Source organism: Salarias fasciatus, chromosome 14 (assembly GCF_902148845.1).
Source record: "Salarias fasciatus chromosome 14, fSalaFa1.1, whole genome shotgun sequence".
In the NCBI taxonomy this organism is placed as follows: domain Eukaryota; kingdom Metazoa; phylum Chordata; class Actinopteri; order Blenniiformes; family Blenniidae; genus Salarias; species Salarias fasciatus.
The window spans coordinates 32,033,432-32,055,932 of NC_043758.1; the positions used below are offsets into that span (position 1 = coordinate 32,033,432).

A 22,501-nucleotide genomic window follows, 5' to 3' on the forward strand; every position below is an offset into this window, starting at 1 on the left:
GTGAGGGGGAGGGCGAGCCGGGAGGGAGGGAGAGGGACGGTAGCGTAGTCGTATATGTCAGCCTCAGAAGCTGCGTGGGTCGCTCAGCTCCCTCACGCCATTGTTGTTGTTGTGAAAAAGACAGAACAAAGGACTCCCCCTGCCACGGACCCCTGATACCTTCTCCGTCTCAGCTGTGCTATGATCACACCCTGATGGAATGCTATTGAAATGAAGCACATTAAGGACCACAGCAGACATTAACTGAGCTGGCACACAGTCAGTGGCAGAGGCGAGAAGGAAACTGAAAAGCAAACTGAGGCATCACCCAAAGTCCTTCTCTCTCTCTCTTTTTTTTTTTTGGTCCCGTTTTCTCGGACTCATCCGCCTCCTTTTTCCGGAGAGTGGCCACTGCTGATAAGGTTTCAATCCCTTCTGTGAAGGTTTGGCGCGGACATTGCCGTGGCTTATTTGTTGAAGGGGGTTGCTGTGGATACTTGACGGCGGGGAAGCGCTGCGCTCGGAGCCAGAGGCGGCAGCAGCAGCGAACGAGCCGCCCGCCGCAGAGAGCGCCGCCGCCGCCGCTTTCGGAGCAGATCTGGCTGAAAGAGCAAACATGAGACTCGCGGTGCACTTTCTGTGAAGACTACATCAGTGCAGGAGACCGAGCCCTCCGCCGTTGCTGCGCGCCTCGTCGGCTTCTTTCCTGGACTTTATGCGGGAGTTGGTGGAAGTGGAGGGTTGTGAAAGACCAGCCCTGCCAGATGTGCGAGCATCACGGGTCATGTGATTCCTCATGAGGGTTGGGTGAAATGGTGGTGGGTCCAGTCGACCCCGGAGCATCTTTTCCTCTCGGTGACTGTGAGAATAGTGACGCCTGAATGAGAAAAAGCGATGCGGGCAACAGTAAGTAGCAGTCAGGTCCTTCTTGTAAGCAGAATTCTCTTTTTAATAACATGTAGTAAATGTCACAGTATTGATTTTAGCTGTTCTGTCCAGTGTGAAATTAAAAAGGAGAAATAATCGAAGGTGGTATGTTAGTTTCACACTGAAGGGAGTGTACAACGCACACACACACGCACGCATGCATGCACGCACCCGGCTGTGAAGTGCCCAGACTTTGATTCAATTAGACCTCCCTGGCCCCTCCCACCATCACCTACACTTAGTGCTGACGCGGCTCGTGTGGGTTCGTATGAACATACGAGGCTCGGCGCGCGGCAGTCAAAGGGCTCGCTCCACTCTCCGCCGAGCACATGAACGGGAGCGGTGTCAGAGATGGAGGTGCTGATGATTTCAGTGCTTGAAGAGAGCCACAGGCAGAGCCCTCTGCTCGAGGACTGTAGATTCTATGACGGCGACTTCCACAAGAGTGAGGTAAACGGTGCCCACACACAGTGCCAGGCAACAAAATACCCAGCTACGCACGTTTGGGAGTGTGTGGGGAGAGCTTTCCATTCCAGCGCCTTCATTTAATTCCAACTTGATTCAAATTTAAATTGTGTTTCCTTTCATTCTCAATTTGAAATCTTTATTTCAATCTGTATAGACTTCAACAATTTCATTTTCATTGTATTTGTTGTTTTAATGATCAGATAAAATGGGAGAAAAAATAGCTCATCTGTTGGCAGCACCTGTTGAATTACTAAATTTTGCCAGAAGTGCGTCTGTAGTAATGCCAATAAAAAAAAAAGGAGGGGGAGGGGGGATTTTCATACCTACTTTCCTGAAGAAAGAGTTTACCTGGCATCGTTCTTTTTGTCATGATGCCAATATGTTCCTCACATTTCTAATTCCCAGATGTTTGTTTCTTCACAGGTAATCCTGGTGCAGGTAAACCCAGGTGAGGCCTTCACTATTCGAAGAGAGGATGGTCAGTATCAGTGTATCACAGGTAAGAAGGCTTTCATACTATGGAATGTATACGTTTCATTTGTGATAGTTGATTTAAATGCATGTTATGTGAAATCTCCCCGAATGTATTGGACTTAGGTTCAATAAGTAAACCACAATACACGATTTAAAAGACAAGGAGATGCTGCCTTTAAAGGCACATGTGTTTTTAGATGAAACAAAATCTAAAAAACAGTAAAGATAGCGTCATCTAATTGTCTGTGAAGAGCAAATTATCTGCACTTATCTTGAATATAATCCAGCTGCATACAATCATGTAGTTTAGATGCCAGTCTTAAAAAGCAGCATGATGAGTCCCATTGATCAGAGTTTGATCAAGTGGTCAGTATTGTCTTCTCTATGGAAATACAAGTGACACAAAGCCTCAGAATTGTCACCTCTCATTGGAAACGCACTGCACTGAAGAGCTCTCTCTGTGCTGTCGGCAGTGGAATAATCAAGCCAGTGTTAAGTACAAAAATTGCTTTTATGCATAAGTAGTTTTGTTACGTTCCTTCTAAAATCTGCTCAGATTGTTAAATTCAATGGATAATTTGCTCATCTGTAAAAACGCACACCTGTGTTTAAAACACATTTGAGCATTTTGGGCTGTGTGAAAGGAGAGACGCTGATGCTGTACATGACGGCTTCCAGCAACCACTCTCACCTGGAGTAAATCAGGCTCTTTTAAAATGTGTCTGCATTGAACAGGAGGGTGTTGGCCAGGATGCAATGCTCTCTCTTTACAGAAAGGACGTCAGGGTAGCAGTCGTGTCTCACAGCTCTCAGCCTCCTCAGTGACTTAATTACATCTTATGGTTCAAGCCAATAGAGAGAACAGTACAGCTTGAAAGAATTGGTTATGCAGCAATTTTTCTTACCCTTTTATTTTATTTATTTTTTTTTTTTTTAACAAAATTAGATGCTTTTTAGGAGGCACTGAGCTGATCGAGCCTAATCCCATTGATTCACATTACACAGACTCGGAAAATGCGTGCATATTCTGTGTCACAATATTCACATCCCTGCATGTGCATAGAGACCTGCTTTGTTTGCAGTGATCATTCTTCCTGTCTGCCGTGGGCTTCCCACTTGCTTCCAGTCTGTTACAAGTGGGACTTAAATGAGCAGTTTTTTCTCTCCTTTTCCTTCTGTTAAAACTCTTTATGTATAACTTTTATTTATTTTTTTAGCAGAATAAGACCCGTCAGCAGCCAGAGATAATTAAGTCATGTGGTTTTTCTCCAGAGTGGCTGTGTTTTGAGGAGAAATCCTTTTCTTTTTATCCCGGCAGTGTTTTCTTGTGGCACTCATATTGGATGCGTGGTAACGTAAAGAGCGAGCTTTAAAAGGCTGCTGAAGCCTCAGATTGTGTTCGCTCAACTCCAGACGTAAGCTCTACTTTGATCAAGGACTTCAGCTTTTGTCCCCCATTATTTGATTTGCAAGCACTGAGCAAGCTGATCTGCTCATATGGTAACATGATTACTGCTTGAGAGGCAGAGTATCACAGAACGTGGTCACAAAACAAAACATCGAAGTAGAAAGGCGCCATTAGTTAAAGATTTAAACAGGCATCAAATGCTGTTGAACCACGTCAAACTTGTCGCTTTTGAGAGAAGCCTGTTTGTTTAGTTTCATTCTCCAGTAAGCCTGACATCGCGTGCTCATAAAGGCTCCGTTCTATTTACACCCCTCCACATAGTGAAGCATGTCACACCTCTTCCATTGACTTGTCAGGGGCAAAACTTGTGAGATTCATGCTGTTTCATTTGACAGGTGAGAAAATTTGGAGCGACAATAGTCTCTTGTAATTTAAAGCAAACCCGCGGTGTAATTATAATTACAGTGTTCAGAGGAAGAGTTAGGGCACAAAGCTCCTGTTTGAGTAAGATGTGTTACACATTCTTATTTATCCCGATGGCAGTCATTTCCTTTGCCACAATTGTTGGTGATTGCGCTGGCTTTGTGACAGCAACAATGAAGTGGAGCTGTAATGTGTTGCTCACTGCGTACGCGGAGGACTGCTGGAGTAGTTGTTGGAGGCAGAGTTGTGTGACTGTAATTGCAAACGATTATGAAAAATGGCCGTGGCTTGGGAAAACATTGATCTGAAAATGATTTGCTCTGTTTATGGCTTGCCACACAGGACATCCTGCATTATATTCACGTTTCTGTGAGCTCCAGGCCACTGGATATATTCCCTCTGAAGTTGTGCACGAGATATATTGGGGAAAATTAGGAGGTTCACGGAGCACACAGCACTTGTTATTGTTAATGACCTCTGTATAGACTGTTTACGTTCAGTGTTGGAAGACACTGGTATTTCTGGAGCCTTCGTCTATACCCTGTGGCGTATATAAATAACAGTGAGACAATACACAGCCTCTGGTATCCAGATTTAGATGACAAAGGAGCAGACAGAGTGATGGAAAGTGATGCAGCCCAGGCAGGAAGCCATCACACAGTTAGTTTATTCCTTGCAGGGGGCAGTACTCCCTACCTGCTGGCTCCCCCTATTAAAAGCTGAATAAAGCTTCCTTATAGGGAGTAAAGCACACACAGTTTTCCCATCAGAGAACAAACAAGAAGCTGAAAGGTGCCACATAGATCAGTGTGTCTGCTACTAACTGGCCTGTCACAGGGTGCACTCATCTCTCTGTGACGTGAATAGAGGGATGACTCACCGCTCGCAGTGCAAGGAGGGAGGAAGGAGCGCGAGTGTGTGTTTGTGTGTGCGCGTCTGTGCATGTATGCATATATGGTTGGGTGGTTTAGTTTGTTGTAGACTGTCTCTGTTCAGATGAGTGTCTGCTGTGCATGTGCGTGCTTCCATCTTTAACCCCGCTGTGTGCCGACTGTGCAACGTCACAACATTACACAAGGCACGGGGTTCTGGTTTTAACGTATTTACAAGGATTTGTCGTATCCCGCTTCAGTTTGTGTGTCCAATAATCATGTATTTTTAGCAGCTGGATGTGCGTAATTGCTACGTGTTAGGACATGGCAGCCTGCTTAATAGGCACAGACAGTCTTGTTGAATGCAATTTATGGAAGACGTTTGTCTGTGGGGGTTTGTTTGTCTTCTTCTTTTTTTTTTTAATGTCTGCCTTGGAGGGGGGCCGTTTAGCAAGGGAGGCTAATTATAGTGACCATTTAGCACCCCTCTGTTAGCTATCCGTCTTGCTTTAAGGAAAGCTTTGTTTGCGAGTGGACCTGACCCGAGCCGAAGCCCCTCCCGGCTTGGTCTTTCTCAGCGTTTACCAGCGCTCACAAGATCTGGAAGCTGTATCGCAGTCATCTGGAGCCACCTGATAAGCTTGATGACTGATGAAGCACGTCGGCATCAGGACCACTGGGTTGATTAGAGCCACTTCTTTATCTGACTTTGCCTCCGGTGATTCACCATCACTTTAGATGATTCAGTCTCTGGCTGATGGCGTAAAGCATCGTCGAGTTCCACTGGGGTTATTGAGCCTGATAGAGATGCGCGTTCGCCACTGAACTCCACGCAGCCATTCAGGCATCAGAGAGCGTGAGCACAGACTTCTGTTATCCTGCTCAGTCTGTGTCTACAGAGCTGGAACACCTCGTCTTCTTGATATCCTCCTAAATGTTTAAGTAGCTTGTAAGAAAACTACCTGTAGAACTTCTGGACGACTCAAAGCATCAGGTGTGCTGCAGCAGCAAGACATTGAAACCATGTGGAACTTTGGCCCTCTGGCACACGCAGTGCCCACCTCTTCTTGAGTGGCTCACACTAGTTTTCCTAATATTATGTAAAATTCACTTTCCCATGGTGTTCTAGCAGTAATTTGTGTGGCCGTGCTGTGCGAGGCCCCAGAAGTGAAGGAAATCTGCCGTCTCTCTCACTCGCTTGCTCCACTTTTCCAGCAAATGTCTGCTCCAGCCGGCAAATCACAGATCTTTCTCTGCTCTAAATCACAGAGGGCATTTGCCAATTCCAATCCAGGTGGGGACACGCTACTTTGACCCTCCCGCAGGTAGTTGAGCCTGCGATGTGAAATTACGAACGGGCTACCGGAAAACACACATGGCAGAAATGTTTAGAGAAACATGGCAGATGCTCAGCTGTTGGCTGTGTCAACGAGCAGCGAAGTCTATTTTTACTTAATCCGTCTGAACCTCTGAAGACCCAGTGGATTGATTTGATTTTTGATGGAAATTCACCAACAAAACTTCCCAAAGTTCTGCATGTGTGGCAGTATTTCACTGCTTTCACAACATGGACTTATTCCAAGCAAAAAAAAAAAAAAACTGAATAAAGCATGGTTCTGTACAAACTGTCCGTGACTCAACCACAAATGGAGGGGCTGTACGTTGCTGCTTTAATGTGAAGAGTAGTTAATCCAGCCGAGATTCTCACCTCTCATTGACCGAGCAGTTGTTGAGTTTGTAAACTGACAGTCTCACATCAACACCCGTTTCACGTTGCAGAAAGGATTGGACACGGCCCCACATCTCCACGCTTCGGAAAGTCTTTTCGCCTGCGGGGTTTCCGAATCTATCTCATCGTCTTGACAAGCTATTTTAGTGCACTGTATGATTGTTGGAGCACCTTCAGACATAAATTATACAGAAGGGGCCATCTCTTTAAAATTCCTGAGACACAGTGAAGTGAATGGGGGGGAAAAAAAGAAGCTGAGTAAATTCAAGATTCAAACCTACACCTGCCTGAGACTTCCAGAGCAAGGATGCATTTTTCACACCGACCCCAGGATAAGCAATATAATCTATAAATAATGTGTATGCAGCCAGGATTTCAAGAAGCTATTTCTCAGTGGTTAGGTCAAAGTCAGCGATTTTGAGCAGAAAGAAATGAGCATCTTGAATAGGAAAGATATGGATGTTTGTTTATCCCAGTGTCTCGACATTGTGTCCCATCTTACACCTTTTTTTCAAACCTTAAGCTCTGTTTACTCAAAGCCCTCTACTGGGATCACATTGTAGGTGATGATTGGACAGAAAGTGCCATCACGAAAAGCTTTTTAGTCCCTTTCGTGCTTGCAGGTCCTGCCAGTGGTCAGTCTGTTACTCAAATAGCCGTTACACACTGAAACACATTAAAACACAACATGGCCCAGTTGGATGCGTTTCCCCACCCAGAGCACCCTCTCCCAAACCAGAGCCCTTCACATATGATTTACATAATTGCCCTGCAAAGATCAGACAAATTAGACACGCCGGCACTTTCTTTTTATACTCGTCACCTCCCCCACCTAACTTCAAGGACATGTACACAAACATGTGCGTGCAAATGGTTCATTCACAGCTTCTGCAGTGAGTAGCTCCAAGAATGACTGAGCTTGTGACTCATTCTCCCATCGCCGCGTTGATACCAGGGGAGAGGGAGAAAAGGGTAAAGAGGATGGGGAGAATATGAGAGGGAATCGTCCTCAAATTCTCCTTTCCCTTTCCTCGTTTTGTGAACTGTGCGACGCGTGCAGCCGGATGATTGCGTGCCTACTTAGATGGTTTTTTGCATTGAGAAAATCATCATCTTGGGGTTTGTAAGTTTAGCTTCTTCTGATAGAGGAGATGGGAGCTTTGGAGAGACTTTCATGAATTGAACAGAGTCAAATAAAGAAACCTGTCCCCTGTAGCCGTGGCCCTTCTCCTGTTCTGGTTGCATCTGGCTCAAAGCAGCAGCAGCAGCGTGTGATGTTCTGTAACAGGCACAAGCATGAAGGTTACCGGTTCCCTCCCCTCCTGTAAACGTCATTCTCACCGGTGGGATTGAGAGAGACAGCGACGTGGACGCCATATATTAGGAAATCAGTCTAAGTTTACTGGCACCTGAGGAAAAAGAGCTTATCTTATTATATCTGTCCGTTGTTTACCATACCGCTTCCTTCCTCAGGCTGCGGTTTGCACACAGAACAACACAGAAAAGCTGTTTCCTCCTCCCTGTCTCCTCCTCCATCTGGCTGGATCGCTGGTGGTTGGATGCTAATGGGCATGTTTTGGAATAGCTGCCTGGCCGAGGAGACACACACAACACACACACTCAGCTCTGTAATCTGCTAATATGATGCAATGCTCTCTCTCTTTTTTTTTTTTTTTTCCTTGCAAATTACTGCCATCCTAATTGATGGAATTTATTTTTTGCCTCCAAGAAAAATGCCACGTCGTTCAGACAGGCACGGTTAGCCACAGTTATCATCAAAAATCAAGGTTATGGCTTTAAGCTGTAATTGCCACTTCCCCTGTTTATTATTGACGGCTCGGTACATGGCCTCGTTCCACTGCTCCGCTGTAATTATGATCCCGTGTCAGTCAGGCTGCTCAGATTCCCTTGCCTGCCCTCTCTCCCCGCTTTATTTGTCGATGGAGACAATTTATTAGCTCTAATTAATAATCAAGCCGACTCCATCTTTATAGACTCGTAGTTCATCACGCGGCCGCCGAGAGTGTATTGACAGCCCTCGTGAGGCTGCTGTGCCTCATGGTCTCGCTACTGTCCCTTCTGCTTGTGCGCCCTCGCTGATCTGTACACTGTTCTCCTCACCCAGACAACCGCCGCCCAGCCCGTCTTCTCTGCTCCTTTTTTTTTTTTACCCTCCCTATCTAATCGAGGGTTCATTTGGGCATCTGATTAAACCTGACAGTTCCCTTGGATGGTCGCCATCCTTTTCAGCGCCACGTCTGCCAAGTTTCCACTGTTTGCAGTACGCCTCAGAAGAACCGTGTGAAGTCCCACCGGACTGTTTTTTATTATGATCTCTATTTTCAGACGCAAGTAAAACAAGTGGGTGCTCAAGGTGGCCCGGCCACCTTCGCACATCTGTGTACGTGCGCATGCAAACGTGACCTTTGATACGCCTGTCCTTTTCTTCTTCTTTTTCTTTTTTTTTTTTTTGTAAGACTGCTGTTTTTCCCCCTGGAAGGCTGGCACTCCACGGCCACGTCAGCACAACCAGTGCTCCAGTTGACTCGAGGGGGAGGGGAATGTGGCCTTTTTTCTATATTTTTTTATTTTTATCTGATCTCTGTCAGCACTCGTGCGTCAATTTGATGTAAAAGAGTGGGTGTTTTTACCCTCCCGCTCAATCTCCACCCTACCTCCTCTCCTTTTTTTTTTCTCCAGTGGTGTAAAGGGTTCCTCATCCTGCCTCTCTCACCTTGTATTTTCTCTTTGTCTTTGTATCCGCGCGCCCCTCCGAGTTGATTTGCACAAAGCCATCCACCCTTAATGGACAACATATAAAATGCTAATGTGATTCATCAGATTTCTTATTAGTTCACCTCAGCGGCACCGGCTGAAATTGCCTTAATCAGTCATTAGGCAGGTGCACAGCTGAGCACTATGTGGCATAAACACAGGATAATTTATTTGTTTTAAAAGTGAGTAGAGTTAACGGCGCACACACTCTGAACTCCCACTCAAATCATAAGGTAATCTGAAATCAATGATGGCTGAGTGACTGCCTTCATTCAGTCGGCGCTCTCCCATGCTCCCTGCGTGGAGATTTTTGTCCTCGCTCACCCTGTGTTCTTTGCTAGGGAAATGACTCACTCCCTATTTGCCCTTTCGGTTTCCGAATAAGAGGTCTACCTGTTATCTGTCTTATGCGGGGAAGTTTATTGGCAGGTACCAGGTGCCTTCCTGTATCCTGTGTCTGCAGCTTTATGGCTCGCCGTGCGGACGCTGTGGATGCATATGGTAACGACGGGACTTCTAATAACGTTGATATACTCCGGGTCAGTGAGATGAGACATGTGATGGCATTCAAGCACTTAATACGAGACAGCAGATGTGCGTAGGATGCAGTTCTACTCATTAAACCTCCTTTCAGCAATAGACTCATTCATAAATATAAACACTGATAAAGAAAATAACCCATACATGAAATATTTACAGGGTACATTTAGGTTTGATCTCCACTCTTCATTCACCTCCTTCCTTTTTACTTCTCCTTCTATTGGTCCGTATCTCTCTCTCTCTCTCTCTCTCTCTCTCTCTCTCTCTCTCTCTCTCTCTCTCTCTCTCTCTCTCTCGCTCTCTGTCTCACTTTTCAGTCAGATGACATTTCCACATTGATGTCACTGAATTTATTTGCATGCTTGAACACAGGATCAGGTCATGAAAGCTTGGCAGCGCTTAGTGTCAAACCCAGAGAGGGTCATGAAGTCCAGTCACCTGGCGCAGACAAATCCCACGCACTGATATGACTGTTACATATCACCACTTCAATCGCACAACTGACTTCCTGCATCGCCTTGTAAACACGGCCTGCTTCTCTTTGGAGCTGGTGAGTACAGCAGTCAACTCACCACTTCAGTTATTACGTGTTGCTTGATTACTTCTAGCCGAAACTACGGCGGCAGCCGACAATAAATCCTAACTTCATGAATGTTTGTTTTGAAACAAACAAAGGTCACAGTTTATGGTTCCATATGCCAGGAGAGAGATTTTTATTACTTTGTGTGCAGTTGGTGTAAATAGGATGAGCCATTCATAACCAGCATCGACTTCTTCTAATCGCCTGCATAGTAAGCGACGTCGGTAAACTTTATGACTGGAGGCTCCGCTCTCTGTCCTCCACTTCTTCCACTTTAGTCAAAAATGAGCGAAAGCTCTCCATCGAGAAGGTTCATGTTTTTATTTACATAAATATCTGTTTTTCCCCCTGTCCTATTGGGATCCCCAGTGTGTCCGTGTCGAGTTTCACAAGAAGAGAAATGTGTGAATGTGCAAACTTGGCTGGGAGGTCGCTCTCTCTCTCTCCCTCTCCCCCTCTTTCTTTCTGCTGAGCCGTCACTTCTCGGAGCTGAGCTCAGCCGTTGAACTGGCCTCCACAACAGAGCACAAAACTTTTTCTCAGCACTTTTCTTAAGTGGTCTTCCAGCATTTACCAGCGTATTTATTTAACACCCTCTTCTACTCCAAACGGTTTTCAAAATGAGAATATGTGGATGAATCTTGTGGAGATGTTCCAGATAGGTCGGCTGTTTGTTGTGTTTGAGTAAAATTAAAAAATAACAGTTATAAAGTCACATTGAATCTAGGTCAGGCTCAAAGGCCTGTGTCTGAAGTTTGCTGTCTTTCTGGTTTGTAAACCTGTGTTAGTTCAGAGCATGAATTGAATTTCAGGGAATGTTTACACGGCGGCGATTCAACAGAATGACACTTCTTTTGAAATAGCTCCCAGTGTTCAGGGTCCATGTTCTTGTTGACGGTGGAAGCGTTCCTGCCCAGGCCGTAGTAAATAGTTCTTCAACACATGTGTGAATAGACTTAGTCCTTTTAACTCTGGTAATCTCCACACCTTTCCTGGTGGATGGAGCAGCTGGTTGTCTAGAGGGGAAGTGCTCAGTCTTGGCTTTTGCCTCTCCACAGGTCCTGCTCAGGTTCCCATGATGTCTCCAAATGGTTCAGTGCCTCCAATCTATGTGCCTCCTGGATACGTTTCACAGGTAATCACATAGTTCAGCATCCTGTCCAGTGCTCTCTGACTGACAGAGCCGCCTTTCAACACCCTCTTCCTCCGCTCTTCCCTCCAGATCATAGAAGAGAATGGAGTGCGGCGGGTTCTGGTCTTACCTCAGCAGCCAGAGTTCCACCCAGGGGGCCACTCCCCTCTCCACCATCCTCCACCTCCACCCCACGCCCACCTGCCTGCCTTCATCCCCCACCCTGCCATGATGCCCCCCCCTCCTCACCTGTACACGGGCATGGCCGGGGGCGTGGGCGACATGAGCTCTCAGTACATCTCCCAGTACCATCCGGCTCATATCTACTCGGAGCAGGGTGAGTCGCCGCAGCCTTGTCTGGGCCACGTCGTCATATTGAGATATTGTTTGTTTGTTCTCGGCGCTGCGTTTTCACAGTCTGGTTACACAAGTGAGTCAAACTGTTTAGTCTTTCAGCTTTATAATCTCGGGGAGGGTTATCGCTCCTCAGCCCGCCGTGTTTGTACGTCTTACTCATAATAACCTGTGATATTGACCTGCTTCTCCGGCCTGCAGGCAGATGTTTTAGTTGTTGTTTTTTTTTATTCTAGTTTATTTTTCAAAATCCTGTGTGTATCTGCGAGCTCACACGGGTTGCCTTCTCGTCTCTGCAGTCTCTGCAGATTCTCACGCCCAACACGGACGCCCACAGTTTGTTCACAGAGATGACAGAGCGAGCAAAGCGCACGAGCGTCTGCAAAAGAAGCTGAAGGAGCGCCAGGGAGGCGGAGGGGGCGGGCAAGTGAAGGACAGCCCGCCCTCGTCGCCGCAGAAGACCTGCAGCAGCCCCCCGACGGCAGACATCCACAACGGCGTCGGGGGGAAAGGGCTCGACGCGGAGCAGGGGCAGCTCAGGCACGCAGTAGCCTGCTCCGACAAACATCCCGGCAGGGGCAAGAACGGCGAGTCGGGAGGTGAGGAGTTAAAGAGCAGATGCCCTTTAGGTTAACACTGTGCTCACAAAAAACAGTTTATGCTTTCGGATGCTCTCAGAAGTGGCTGGATTACTGAATTGTTTTTTTTTTCTTTCTACAAGCTCCATTACACAGCAACGATTTCAAGTGAAAACACAAAGCTTCCATTGAGATCCGGGTGTCCATTTACATGACAACTGAAAACACAACTTTTTAAAAAGTGCTGAGTTTCATATCACATAGACAGATGAAAATGACACTTTGTGGAAACGCCTGGATCCCTGGAGAACTTGGTCATTGCCAAAAATGAGTCGCATGCCTCACCTTAAAATGTGCTTTGTTTCTCCACCCTCAGAGCTGGACAAGGAGTCTCAGGCCCTGCAGGCCCTGCTGAGCACCACCAGTAACCCAGTGGTTGGTATTCACTTTCCTCTCTCTGTCTAATGAACACAGTTTGCATGGTGTGGCGGCTCTGAGCCATGTAACGGTATCTGTGTGCTCCTATTAACACTTTGTGAGAGGAGGGAAAAAAAAAGCCCAAGATAATGATGCTACTGTTTGCATCATTAAACATTCAATTAACATCCATGATGAATTTTTATATCTCGCTATTTCGATATCTCGCTAATGGAGTCAGAACTGCTGACTCGCATCCATGTGGGGATTTCAACCCTCTGATGTGCCACCAAGCATCTCTGCTCACAGTTAGTGTAAGCCTCTTATTTCACTGTAAAAGAAGTGCTGATTGTTAAGTTAATGGTTAAACCCCCCCCCCGCCGCCGCTGCCGCCCCCACCCAGTGGCTCCTCCAGAATATTTATTTGCTCTGAAACACAAGATTAAAGATTACACTTGAGGAAGTGATCAGATAGAGACATACATACATGTGTTTTGGGTGTCTTTACATGTCAGCGGTGCTCGAAGCCACTGAAAACAACTTTTTGGAAATGGCTTCCAAGGTTTTCTGAAAACACTGAAACACAGAACAAGTATTATAAATGCACATTGAGTGTCTTTGACTTCAAAGTTGTGGGAATAGTGAAAACTTGAGCCTCGGAGGAAAGTGGATTTCTTCCCCCATCGTCTCCCCGACACTTGTTTGTTAAAAGACTGGGAATCAAACAGAAGGGAGTGAAGTACGGAAGTGGTTCCTCGGGGCAGCGGAGGTGCAGATTTGACCTGATTAGGTTCTTCCTCATATGAATACCCCCCACAGAGCAACCCGTGCTATTTTTAAACCTCTTCCTAACAGACTGAGAAATCTTAAGGTTCGCTCTGCACGTCTCTGCCAAACGTTTAAAGACTGTCTCCCAGTGTGACACCGTGATCCCCGTCTCTTTTCCGCTCCTCTGCATCATTTTTGTCAGCACCGTTCTAAAAAACGGAAGCTGAACCTGTTAGAGCTGCAACCTGTCATTTTTACACTCATTGAGTGAGCAGCTGGTTATTTTTTTTTCAGATCAGTCTATTGATCGGATTAAAAAACCCAGCACTTTGTTTTTTTGTTTTTTTTTTAAATTTGCCTTTTGATTGCAAATTATAACCTTTAGATTGTCAGAGCCATTAACTGTTTAAACAAGTTATTTTGATTTTAAATTCCAGAATATATTCTTGCTTTGCTTTACAGCTCAATTTACAACAATTCAGTCAAAGCTCACAGTAACGAAACATCAGACACTACACAAACTTCATCATTCAGTTCTTATGAGGAAAATATAAACTGCATTAAAACACTGCTTAAACTAATGAGATGAAATCAACGTGCACTCTGCTGCTGTTTTTAACCAACTGACAAGCAAGCATCAGGAGTGTCAGGTGACTCTGAACTGATTCATCAGGGTAGCTGCCATATTGGATGGGTCCCCGCCTCCTGTTCTGTTGTATATGGACGTCTGAAAAACCATATTTTTGAATTTCCAAGAGCTTTCTGCATCATAACCACTGATTGTAAGAAGCTACCGCTGAAGATTCAGTGAGTTGTGATTATTTTACTTGTGTCAATAGACAGGAAATCACTGGTGACTTATACAGGAGCTCATCCAAGATGGAGGCTTTACTGCTACATCTGCTGTGATTTAAATACATGTAGAAATAATTAAAGATGACAGCTGTGATTCCCCTGTCTATTGATTGTTGCTCTGATCTGACTCACATTTGGGGGGGTTTCCTCTCAACAGGTGTCAGACATTCAAGCCCGGGGAGCGGTGGTGAGCTGGAGCGGTCCCACCAGGCTGGAGAGCGAGAACGGCAGCGTGGAGGACAGCAGCAGTCCCCCCGAGCCCTTCAGCTTCGAGGTCTCCGTCTCAGTTAGCGGCAAAGACGGGAAGTACCAGAGTGTTTATTGGTGAGCACAAGCAACCAGACGCTGCATTACTCACGGTTTACAGGCGCCTGAACAAGAATGCTTGTCTTTTCTTCTGGTTCCAGCGGGGAAGAATTAAGTGCAACTTTAGAAGACCTTCGACCAGCAACAGACTATCATGTCAGGTTAGCATAACCCTCCAGCGGCTGGAGTTTCAGCTGCAGCGTGGAGACACTGTGCGGTTTTCTCTACATGTGTTTTCTCCCCTCAGGGTCCAGGCGATGTGTAACTGTTTACAGGGAAGCCCTTCAGAGGCTGTGAGCTTTACCACTTTAAGCTGTGAGCCAGATCCTCCCAATGCTCCCAGGAAGGCCAGTGGGACCAAAAACACACTTGTTCTCCAGTGGAAGGTAAGAAAACGGACAGACAAGCAGCGTGATTGACGGAGCGAGAGATTTACAGCCTGGCGTTAACAAGCTGACCGCCGTGTTGTCTCAGCTTTTATAGAAATGTGCCGTCGACACAATAGCACTCAGACCTGGTTCTCTTTTGTGAAGAATGATTCTGCCTTGTAAACATTGAAGTGGCTGCAGCCATAACAGCCGCACACATGTAACAGAGAATGAAAGGTCACCTGGTTTACACACATCCAGTTCAGTCCTCCTTTTCATACATGTTTTTCAGTTCACTGACTTTACCATGTCTGTTTGCAGTGTAATCATTTAATAATGCACAATCAAATAATTGTCTTAAATATTAATCATTGGTTGTTTGTGGAAAAACTAGTGGTAATAAAGCCAGTCTCTGAGTCATGTCTTTGATTGCTGCTTCATATGAAAGTCTTCATTTATCCTTTGATAGCAATCTCGCATTAAGTTTCGTCGTTATTAGTTTAGTTATTTTCTAGTTTAGCACAGTGAAATACAGTAAAGCTAAACTTCCTTGTTCTTTAACAGGCTCCGTGTGACAACGGTTCCAAAATTCAAAACTACATTCTCCAATGGGATGAGGTAACCTCGGTAGAATGTTCTGTCTTTTGGTATTCCTTGACGCGCAGCTGAGTGACCCAGCTGTGTCGTCTCTGTCCAGGGGAAGGGCACCGGTCTGTACGAGCAGATCTACTATGGACCTCAGAAGCAGTACAGAGTGGCCAAGCTCTCCCCGGCCTCCAGATACTCCTTCCGGCTCGCAGCCAAAAACGACATGGGAGCGAGGTAGGCGCTCCACCGTCGCCTGGACGGCGCCCTCCCTGTTGTCCGTTGATGTCGCTGTTTCTTCCATTCACCGTCTCCGTCTGCCTGTATGTGTGTGTCTCTCTCTCACACTGTGTCTCCTGTCTCTCTCTCCCATTCTCTCCCATCCTCTGTCTCTCTCTCTCTCTCTCTCTCTCTGCCTTCCCCAGCGAGTTCAGTGAAGTGGTGGACCTGTTCACCTCATGCAGTGTGCCATTGCCACCCTTCCCTCCAGAGCTGGAGATGGCGGGAGTGACCTGGCTGTGTGTGAAGTGGCAGAGGCCAAGTAGCTCTCCGAAGGAGGACGACATCTACTATATATTGGAAATGGAGGAGGAGGGCTCGGTATGTGTCTGTGCTGGAGCAGAAAAACCTCGTTTCAGTCTGAACTGTGTTAAATGACCAAGAAGAAGATTGGCAAACGGCAGTTGTCACACACATTTTCCCAATTTATAATAATCCTGTTCAGTTTTCATATCTTGGAATTCCAACCCAGAAGTGAAAATGCATGGTTTTTTAAGGTTTTCGTAGTCAGCATGCTGGGCCACTGTTTGGCACTTTGATCGTTTTTCCAATGAAACCCCACATGCTTGCATGCAGAGAACAAAACACAATAAAAAGTAACAATGGCGAGTCCACAGACATTCAGATGGACCGACGACAAAGTTGGACTTCTATTCCGAGTGCCTCGACTGTGAAGCTAACAGGTTCCAGGAGAATCTGGACAGGAGTCATGACTCTCAGGAGGAAAACATTAATGTACATTTACCTTCGCTTGTGCAGAAGTACTACTTACTACGACCGTGGTGTGTACATGCAGTGGAAACACTTCGGCCCTCTGAACGTTGATGGAGCCTTGTTGTTTTCAAAAAGTTCCACTTTGGGTTCCGTTTCCAAAAAATTCCATTTTCATTGGAACATCGTTCAATTTATTACCGTTGACGCAGCCTTGCAAAACAAAAACAAAACTTACTTGTTGGAGCAGTACTGCCCCTGACATGTGTAGCTGTTGTCTCCTCTGCCTGCTGCACCTCCAGCAGCTACCTGCAGACAGCGCCGCTGTCAGGGAGCACAAAAAAAACCCTCCGTCCCCTGCAGCTTTCTCTCCAGCAGACCACTTTGTTTTCTGCGCCACAATGGCCGTCTTGTAACTCATTGTCACATGGCTCTTTTCTTTTCTCCACTCATCGTCTGTCTTTGTCCCCAGGGATACGGCTTCCAGCCAAGCTACGACGGCGACGAGCTCTCCTGCACGGTCAGGAATCTCCACAGGAGCACCAAGTACAAATTCCGGGTAAGGCGGCTTCTGGGGAGCCGCACTTTGAAGCTCTCTGAGTGTTTGTCTTTTACATGTTATTGACAGAAACCACTTCAGAAACATTTAGGCTTGATTAAAAAGCCTAATAAACTAAATTAGCTGAGAAAATTGGCATAGGGTAGGTAATAGATATCGCCTGTACTGTACGCATATTAAACAGGACCTTCATGAAATTCTGGAAAATGCTAATTGGTGGTTTCATTCAGGAAAGGAAATAATCTATCAAGCAGCTGTGGCTCAGGTGGTGGAGTGGGTGGTCCATCATTTCCACTGTGGGAGGTTTGAATCATTTCTAGTCGTCGTCATCTGCCCAGGCTGCTTGGCAACGTGCTGAAACTCCAGTTGACTGAACGAATTTAGTTATTTTTGTACCGAAACCCTAATCTGGGGATGTCAGATATATTTTAGCACAGGGGCTACATAAAGCCCAAGTTCATCTTACGTGGGCCTGATTGATGAATCAGTGTTTCCCCTACCAGTGTACAGGCCCGGAGACACACACACACACACACACACACACACACACTCACGAATAATGAAAATGTTTACAACTGTCCACATCTCTCATATTAGGCAGGAAAGAAGCACTGATGGAAGTGATTGACTAGGAAATTTAAATACACACTTTCAAAATGAAACTTTGAATTCTCTCTTTGCGGGCCAGTACCTGTAAGCTAATATCTACTCAGATGTAACCGCTGGCTGCATTTTCAGATTAGCCCGTTCAAATGTGTCTCTAAGAAGAGAAAGACACCTGATGAAGACGCTGATCAGGGATCAATAACTTTCTACTGACTCATAAATGATGATGTTTGTTGAAAGACTGTGTAATCAGGTGTGTCAGTCTGGGACTAGTGGCTTAAATAAACTAGCAGGCTGAACTCTGGACTTCACCACACTGACAGTGGTGTCAATGAAAGGTTTTTTTTTTTTATTGGTTTTTTTCATGATATACATGTCAATATTTCTGTTCAGTTTTCCCACCGAGCCTGAACAAAGTTCTGTGTGAAACACTGGTGAATAATATAATATTCACGACGTGCACACAGCCATTACCAGCGAAAGCAAAACCACGACCAAGAGCGGGTAGATTGTTTTGAAATGGTCACTCAGGCTGCGTTGAATCGGTTCAGTGTGAAACCAGCATAAATCAGGAGCCCACTTCAAAGTTGACTGGACGGATTAGTTTCAGTGTGCGAAGTTTATTAGACCTAGTCATCCTCTCTAATGAACGCTGAAATATTCTTGTTTATTCCTTCTTGATTGATTAAAAAAAACTGCAGCTTTAAAGAATTGGAAAAAGAACAAACCCTTCTCAGAATATTGTTATAATCTGCAGCTTCACTCAGTCGTGCCTCGCAGGAAGCACGTCCCGCTTCTCAAAACCTGTTATTTTCCTGCAGTAAGCGACAGTAACAGGAGCCCACTGCCCCCAAGAACACGAAACTACATCAATGCACAGATCGTAATGGAATGTCTGAGCGTACCTGAAAGAATATCCCCCGCAGCATCCCGACTGTAGACTGCTGCTTTAATCAAACCAAACAACACGTGTGTGGATGGTCACATTTCCAGTCATCCAGCTGCACATCGTGTAGGAAGGCGCCGCGCAGTCAAATCCCAACGCACTAAATCTTCCCGGCTCATTGGCTCACTCTGTCATCACGCTTGTTGTGGCAAACAGTTTTGTTGAAATGTGTTTGTAGAATTTAAATGCAGAATTTTATTTTATTTATTTTTTTTTTTTATTTTTTTTTTTAGTAATGTGTTGTTGGCTTTAGTGTGACTGTGTCATCGTGCTTGTTTGCTACAGCTTAAACGTACATTCCCCACTTGTTAATGGCCCAGAGCAACATTAGGAATGAATACAAGGCTGTCATTATCATTTTACAATAGGGAACTGTAACACTGCTTCTTCTAACAGTGATATTCAAGCTGAAAAAAAATATAATTTACTGTTGAGAAAATAAAGAGGAGACGCTCTGGACTGGAAATAAAATGTAATGCATGGATTTCTCTCTAGCTTAAAGAGGATATCAACAGTATGTTGCACATCTGGTCAATGCTATGAACATCTAATCAGTCGAAACATTAATGTGAATAATGTGACTCCTCGCTGCTTCTTCCAGGTGGCGGCTTACAACTCGGAGGGGAAGAGTCACCCCAGCCCGGTGGTGGAGTTCGTCACCAGCCCAGACCGACCCGGCTGCCCCTGCAGGCTCGCCGTCCGAGGCAGAGTCCTCCCCAACAGCTTCAAGATAGTCTGGGGTCAGTTTGTCTTCCCTCCTCTTAAAACTTTGCACTTCCTCATGCAGCTGACAGTCTGGAAAACGCAGCCTCGCTTTTCTCATTTGGCTGGGCTTCGCCGCAGATGAGGTGAACGACATCCCCGGCAGTCTGTTAAATAAATGAGTGGCAATTCAAAGCGCTGTCCTGACTCCGGTGTGATAGCCACTGGACGGCTGTACTTGAGTCTCCGAGTTCCAATTTCTGAAGGGATTAAGGAAAAAAAAAAAAAAACTCTCACGTTTGAAGATATTTTCCTTATGAAGCAAATTAAATTCCAGAATGAAAAAATTGCCAGAAGAGGCCAAAAAGTCCAGTTTCTTTAGCATTTGCATGTTTCACCTACTTAACAACTTTTAGGATTAACGTGCAGGAAGCTTAGCCATCACCAGATCGCCTCAATCTGGAGTAGATTACCAGATTGTATGGTTTTTATTGGTCATCAATATTTAACATCCAGCAAAATAAATTGTGTGTTTTCTTATTTGGGTTTGTGATCGATCATGCAGGAAAATTAAGTAATAAATTAAATCATAAAGTAAGTTAGGCAAAAGCACATTTATTCCCACAGCGCCATTCAGACACGAGGCTAATTCACAATGCTTTTCGGAAAAACACCAAACAAGGCGATTAGGAACCTTAAGCGATTCAAGATGATGAAACACAGTAAAGCAATCCGATTGAGGCAGGTGTAAAAATGAGAGCAGATTAGTGCTTTTGTGCCACTTTACTTATTCCAGACATGAGTAACTGGTAGCCTGCAGGCCGCGCGCTGAGGTCCAAAAGTAAATCATTTATTTCACAGGTTAGAGGCGTGACCACTGTAAGCATATTGGACACAGTTATCAATTGAAATTAGTCCGATTACTGAGTCTGGTTTAAGCTAAGAAGCATTAAAAAGCATCTCGGCAGGATGAGGTTTTTGCAGTGAAGCCTTAAGAATTATTCAGGTGAAGTACCTGTAAACAGGAGTTTAGGAAAAGGTAATCTAAAGCGACCAGCCAGTCATAGAGTAGGACAGATTCACAAGAAATAAAATGTTGCATTAATGAGAAATTATTTTCCGCTTGATTGTGTTAAATGGTTGGCCTCAGTGGATCTATTCAAACAGTTTGAGCTGAACTTGCTGATGTTTGTCCTGTCGGCGTTTGTACTGATAATGATTTTTATCTGATCTTTAACATTTAGAGCCCCCAAAAGAGAACGGCGGAGCACAAGTCACAAAATATGTAATGGAGCTGTCTGAGGGCTTGAGCGGTAAGTCACACAGGGTGACGGTTAAACTGCACAGGGGTGCGTTTTGGGCACTGAAAAGCAGATCTTTCACTGCGCTGTGGAACGGTTGTGTGCGCAGGCCTGTCGTGGGGGCTGGTGTACTCGGGGCCGGCCCTGGAACACGTGTGCGACGGTTTGAAGCCAGGCTGCTCCTACCAGACGCGAGTTTACTGCATCAGCGAGGGAGGGCAGAGCCCGGTGAGTCATTCGAGCGTCGGCACACGTGCGCGCGCGCACACACACACACACACACACACACACACACACACACAGCCGTGCACGCAGCCCTGTCTCGCCGCAGGAATTCAAAGAGTTCGATCAGTTCCAATTTCGTCGGGTTGTAGAGAGGAAGGAAACGCAGAAGCTCACCTGTTTTTGAATACACACTCAGAAATACCACAATTCTATTAATATTAACTCTGACCTAGATCTTATCTTATCTTACCTGTGCTCTTTTGTTTTTCTTTCAAATTTTCTGCAGAATCTGACATGCAGACTGTTTTCCTGCCACAGTCGACATGAAGCTATATAAAACTTGATTTTTTTGGACACTGCTTTCCTATTGGCTCATTTATTATTGATACATCTCTCGGCTGTTGCTTGAGCTGTAATCGTCAGGGGAGACAGCCCGAGTTGATCTGATTGTGTCTATTTTTTTTTTTCTCCCACACAAATCATGCTAGATATGCTTTCTATATCTGGTAAGTTTTAATAGGAAATTGTCATTCAGCCGGTCTCCCATGTTGAGAGATTAGACTCCGCTTCCTGGTGTGCAAGTACAAGACAAAGCCCGCTAATCGATTAACCCTCGCCGCTCGTGTCAGAGGATGTTTTTCTTAATTAGTTCAGTTCTCAGGCGCTCTTTGTTAATTTCTTCATCAGCTGTTTGCGCATGCATTTATTCATGACGGGGCTTGGAGAGAGGCGTGAGTCACGGCGGCGAGTTCCTGCTTTTTCGGTGTGGCACAACACTCACATTTTTCCTTTTTTGTCGCCGAAGTTGAGTCTGCTTTTTTGTTGCGCAGACAATTCACTGAGAGAAATCCGGTGAATTTCTCTGTGTAATTGTGCGTCTTTGAACAAAATGTTCCCACATCGGTCTCCTCCCCGGTCCGTTATGCCCTGAATCAGCCTGATAAGCTAGTTAAAATGACAATCTGTGCCCAGTGTGAGAGGAAGGAGAGAAATTGCCAATTTGTTTTTTTTTTTTTTTTTTTTCCTTCTTTCTCCTGTGTGTGTCTTAATTGGTGTGTTGTCTTCTTTTGCAAGCTGTCAGAAACGCTGCAGGTCCAGACTCCCGCAGTGCCCCCAGGGCCCTGCCAGCCCCCTCGGCTGGTGGGCAAGCCCAAAGCCAGGGAGGTGCAACTGCGCTGGGGTGAGTCATTCCTCTCCATCTTAGATCTGTGTGGGATGCATTTCTAGCTTCTTCTTCTTTTTTTTTTTCTTTTTTTTTTTGTCTCTTGAAAGTAGCTCAAAACGGTGAGCTTTGATTATGCAGTTTGTATCACTTCGCTGTTAGTGTTGTTTTGTGTTTTTGGGAAAAGCTCATGCTTCTCTGTAACACCACCTCTCAGGTCCGCCCCAGGTGGACGGAGGAAGCCCGGTGGCCTGCTACAGCGTGGAAGTGAGTGGGCCACAGTCTGAGGAGAGCCGGGAGGTTTACCAGGGCGCGGAGCTGGACTGCTCTGTGGGAGGACTGCTGCCTGGGAAAACCTACACGTTCCGCCTCAAAGCAGCAAACAAGGCCGGGGTGAGCGAGGCTGTGAAAAGCTCCCCGATCAGGAATAGATCTGATTCCTTCCGCCTCCGCCTTATTTTTCGTCGTTTTG

The 22,501-nt window shown here is 45.7% G+C and overlaps 1 protein-coding gene across 4 annotated transcripts in view; it reads left to right on the forward strand.

Moving 5' to 3' along the window:
• The window catches only part of fndc3a (fibronectin type III domain containing 3A), a 44,021-nt gene that overhangs the window by 15,398 nt on the left and 6,122 nt on the right, over positions 1-22,501 (forward strand). For 3 of the 4 annotated variants that reach the window (XM_030107928.1, XM_030107929.1, XM_030107930.1), the window contains 17 exons: positions 1,798-1,873; positions 11,234-11,310; positions 11,398-11,644; positions 11,961-12,260; positions 12,616-12,674; positions 14,437-14,603; positions 14,687-14,746; positions 14,833-14,971; positions 15,518-15,571; positions 15,651-15,775; positions 15,964-16,138; positions 17,001-17,087; positions 19,241-19,379; positions 20,586-20,654; positions 20,752-20,870; positions 21,942-22,047; positions 22,247-22,422. In XM_030107928.1, the coding sequence (XP_029963788.1) occupies positions 1,798-1,873; positions 11,234-11,310; positions 11,398-11,644; positions 11,961-12,260; positions 12,616-12,674; positions 14,437-14,603; positions 14,687-14,746; positions 14,833-14,971; positions 15,518-15,571; positions 15,651-15,775; positions 15,964-16,138; positions 17,001-17,087; positions 19,241-19,379; positions 20,586-20,654; positions 20,752-20,870; positions 21,942-22,047; positions 22,247-22,422 (2,175 nt within the window). Of the gene's footprint in view, positions 1-690; positions 886-1,797; positions 1,874-11,233; positions 11,311-11,397; positions 11,645-11,960; positions 12,261-12,615; positions 12,675-14,436; positions 14,604-14,686; positions 14,747-14,832; positions 14,972-15,517; positions 15,572-15,650; positions 15,776-15,963; positions 16,139-17,000; positions 17,088-19,240; positions 19,380-20,585; positions 20,655-20,751; positions 20,871-21,941; positions 22,048-22,246; positions 22,423-22,501 lie in introns of those variants that run through there. The other variant, XM_030107931.1, reaches the window with a different exon arrangement.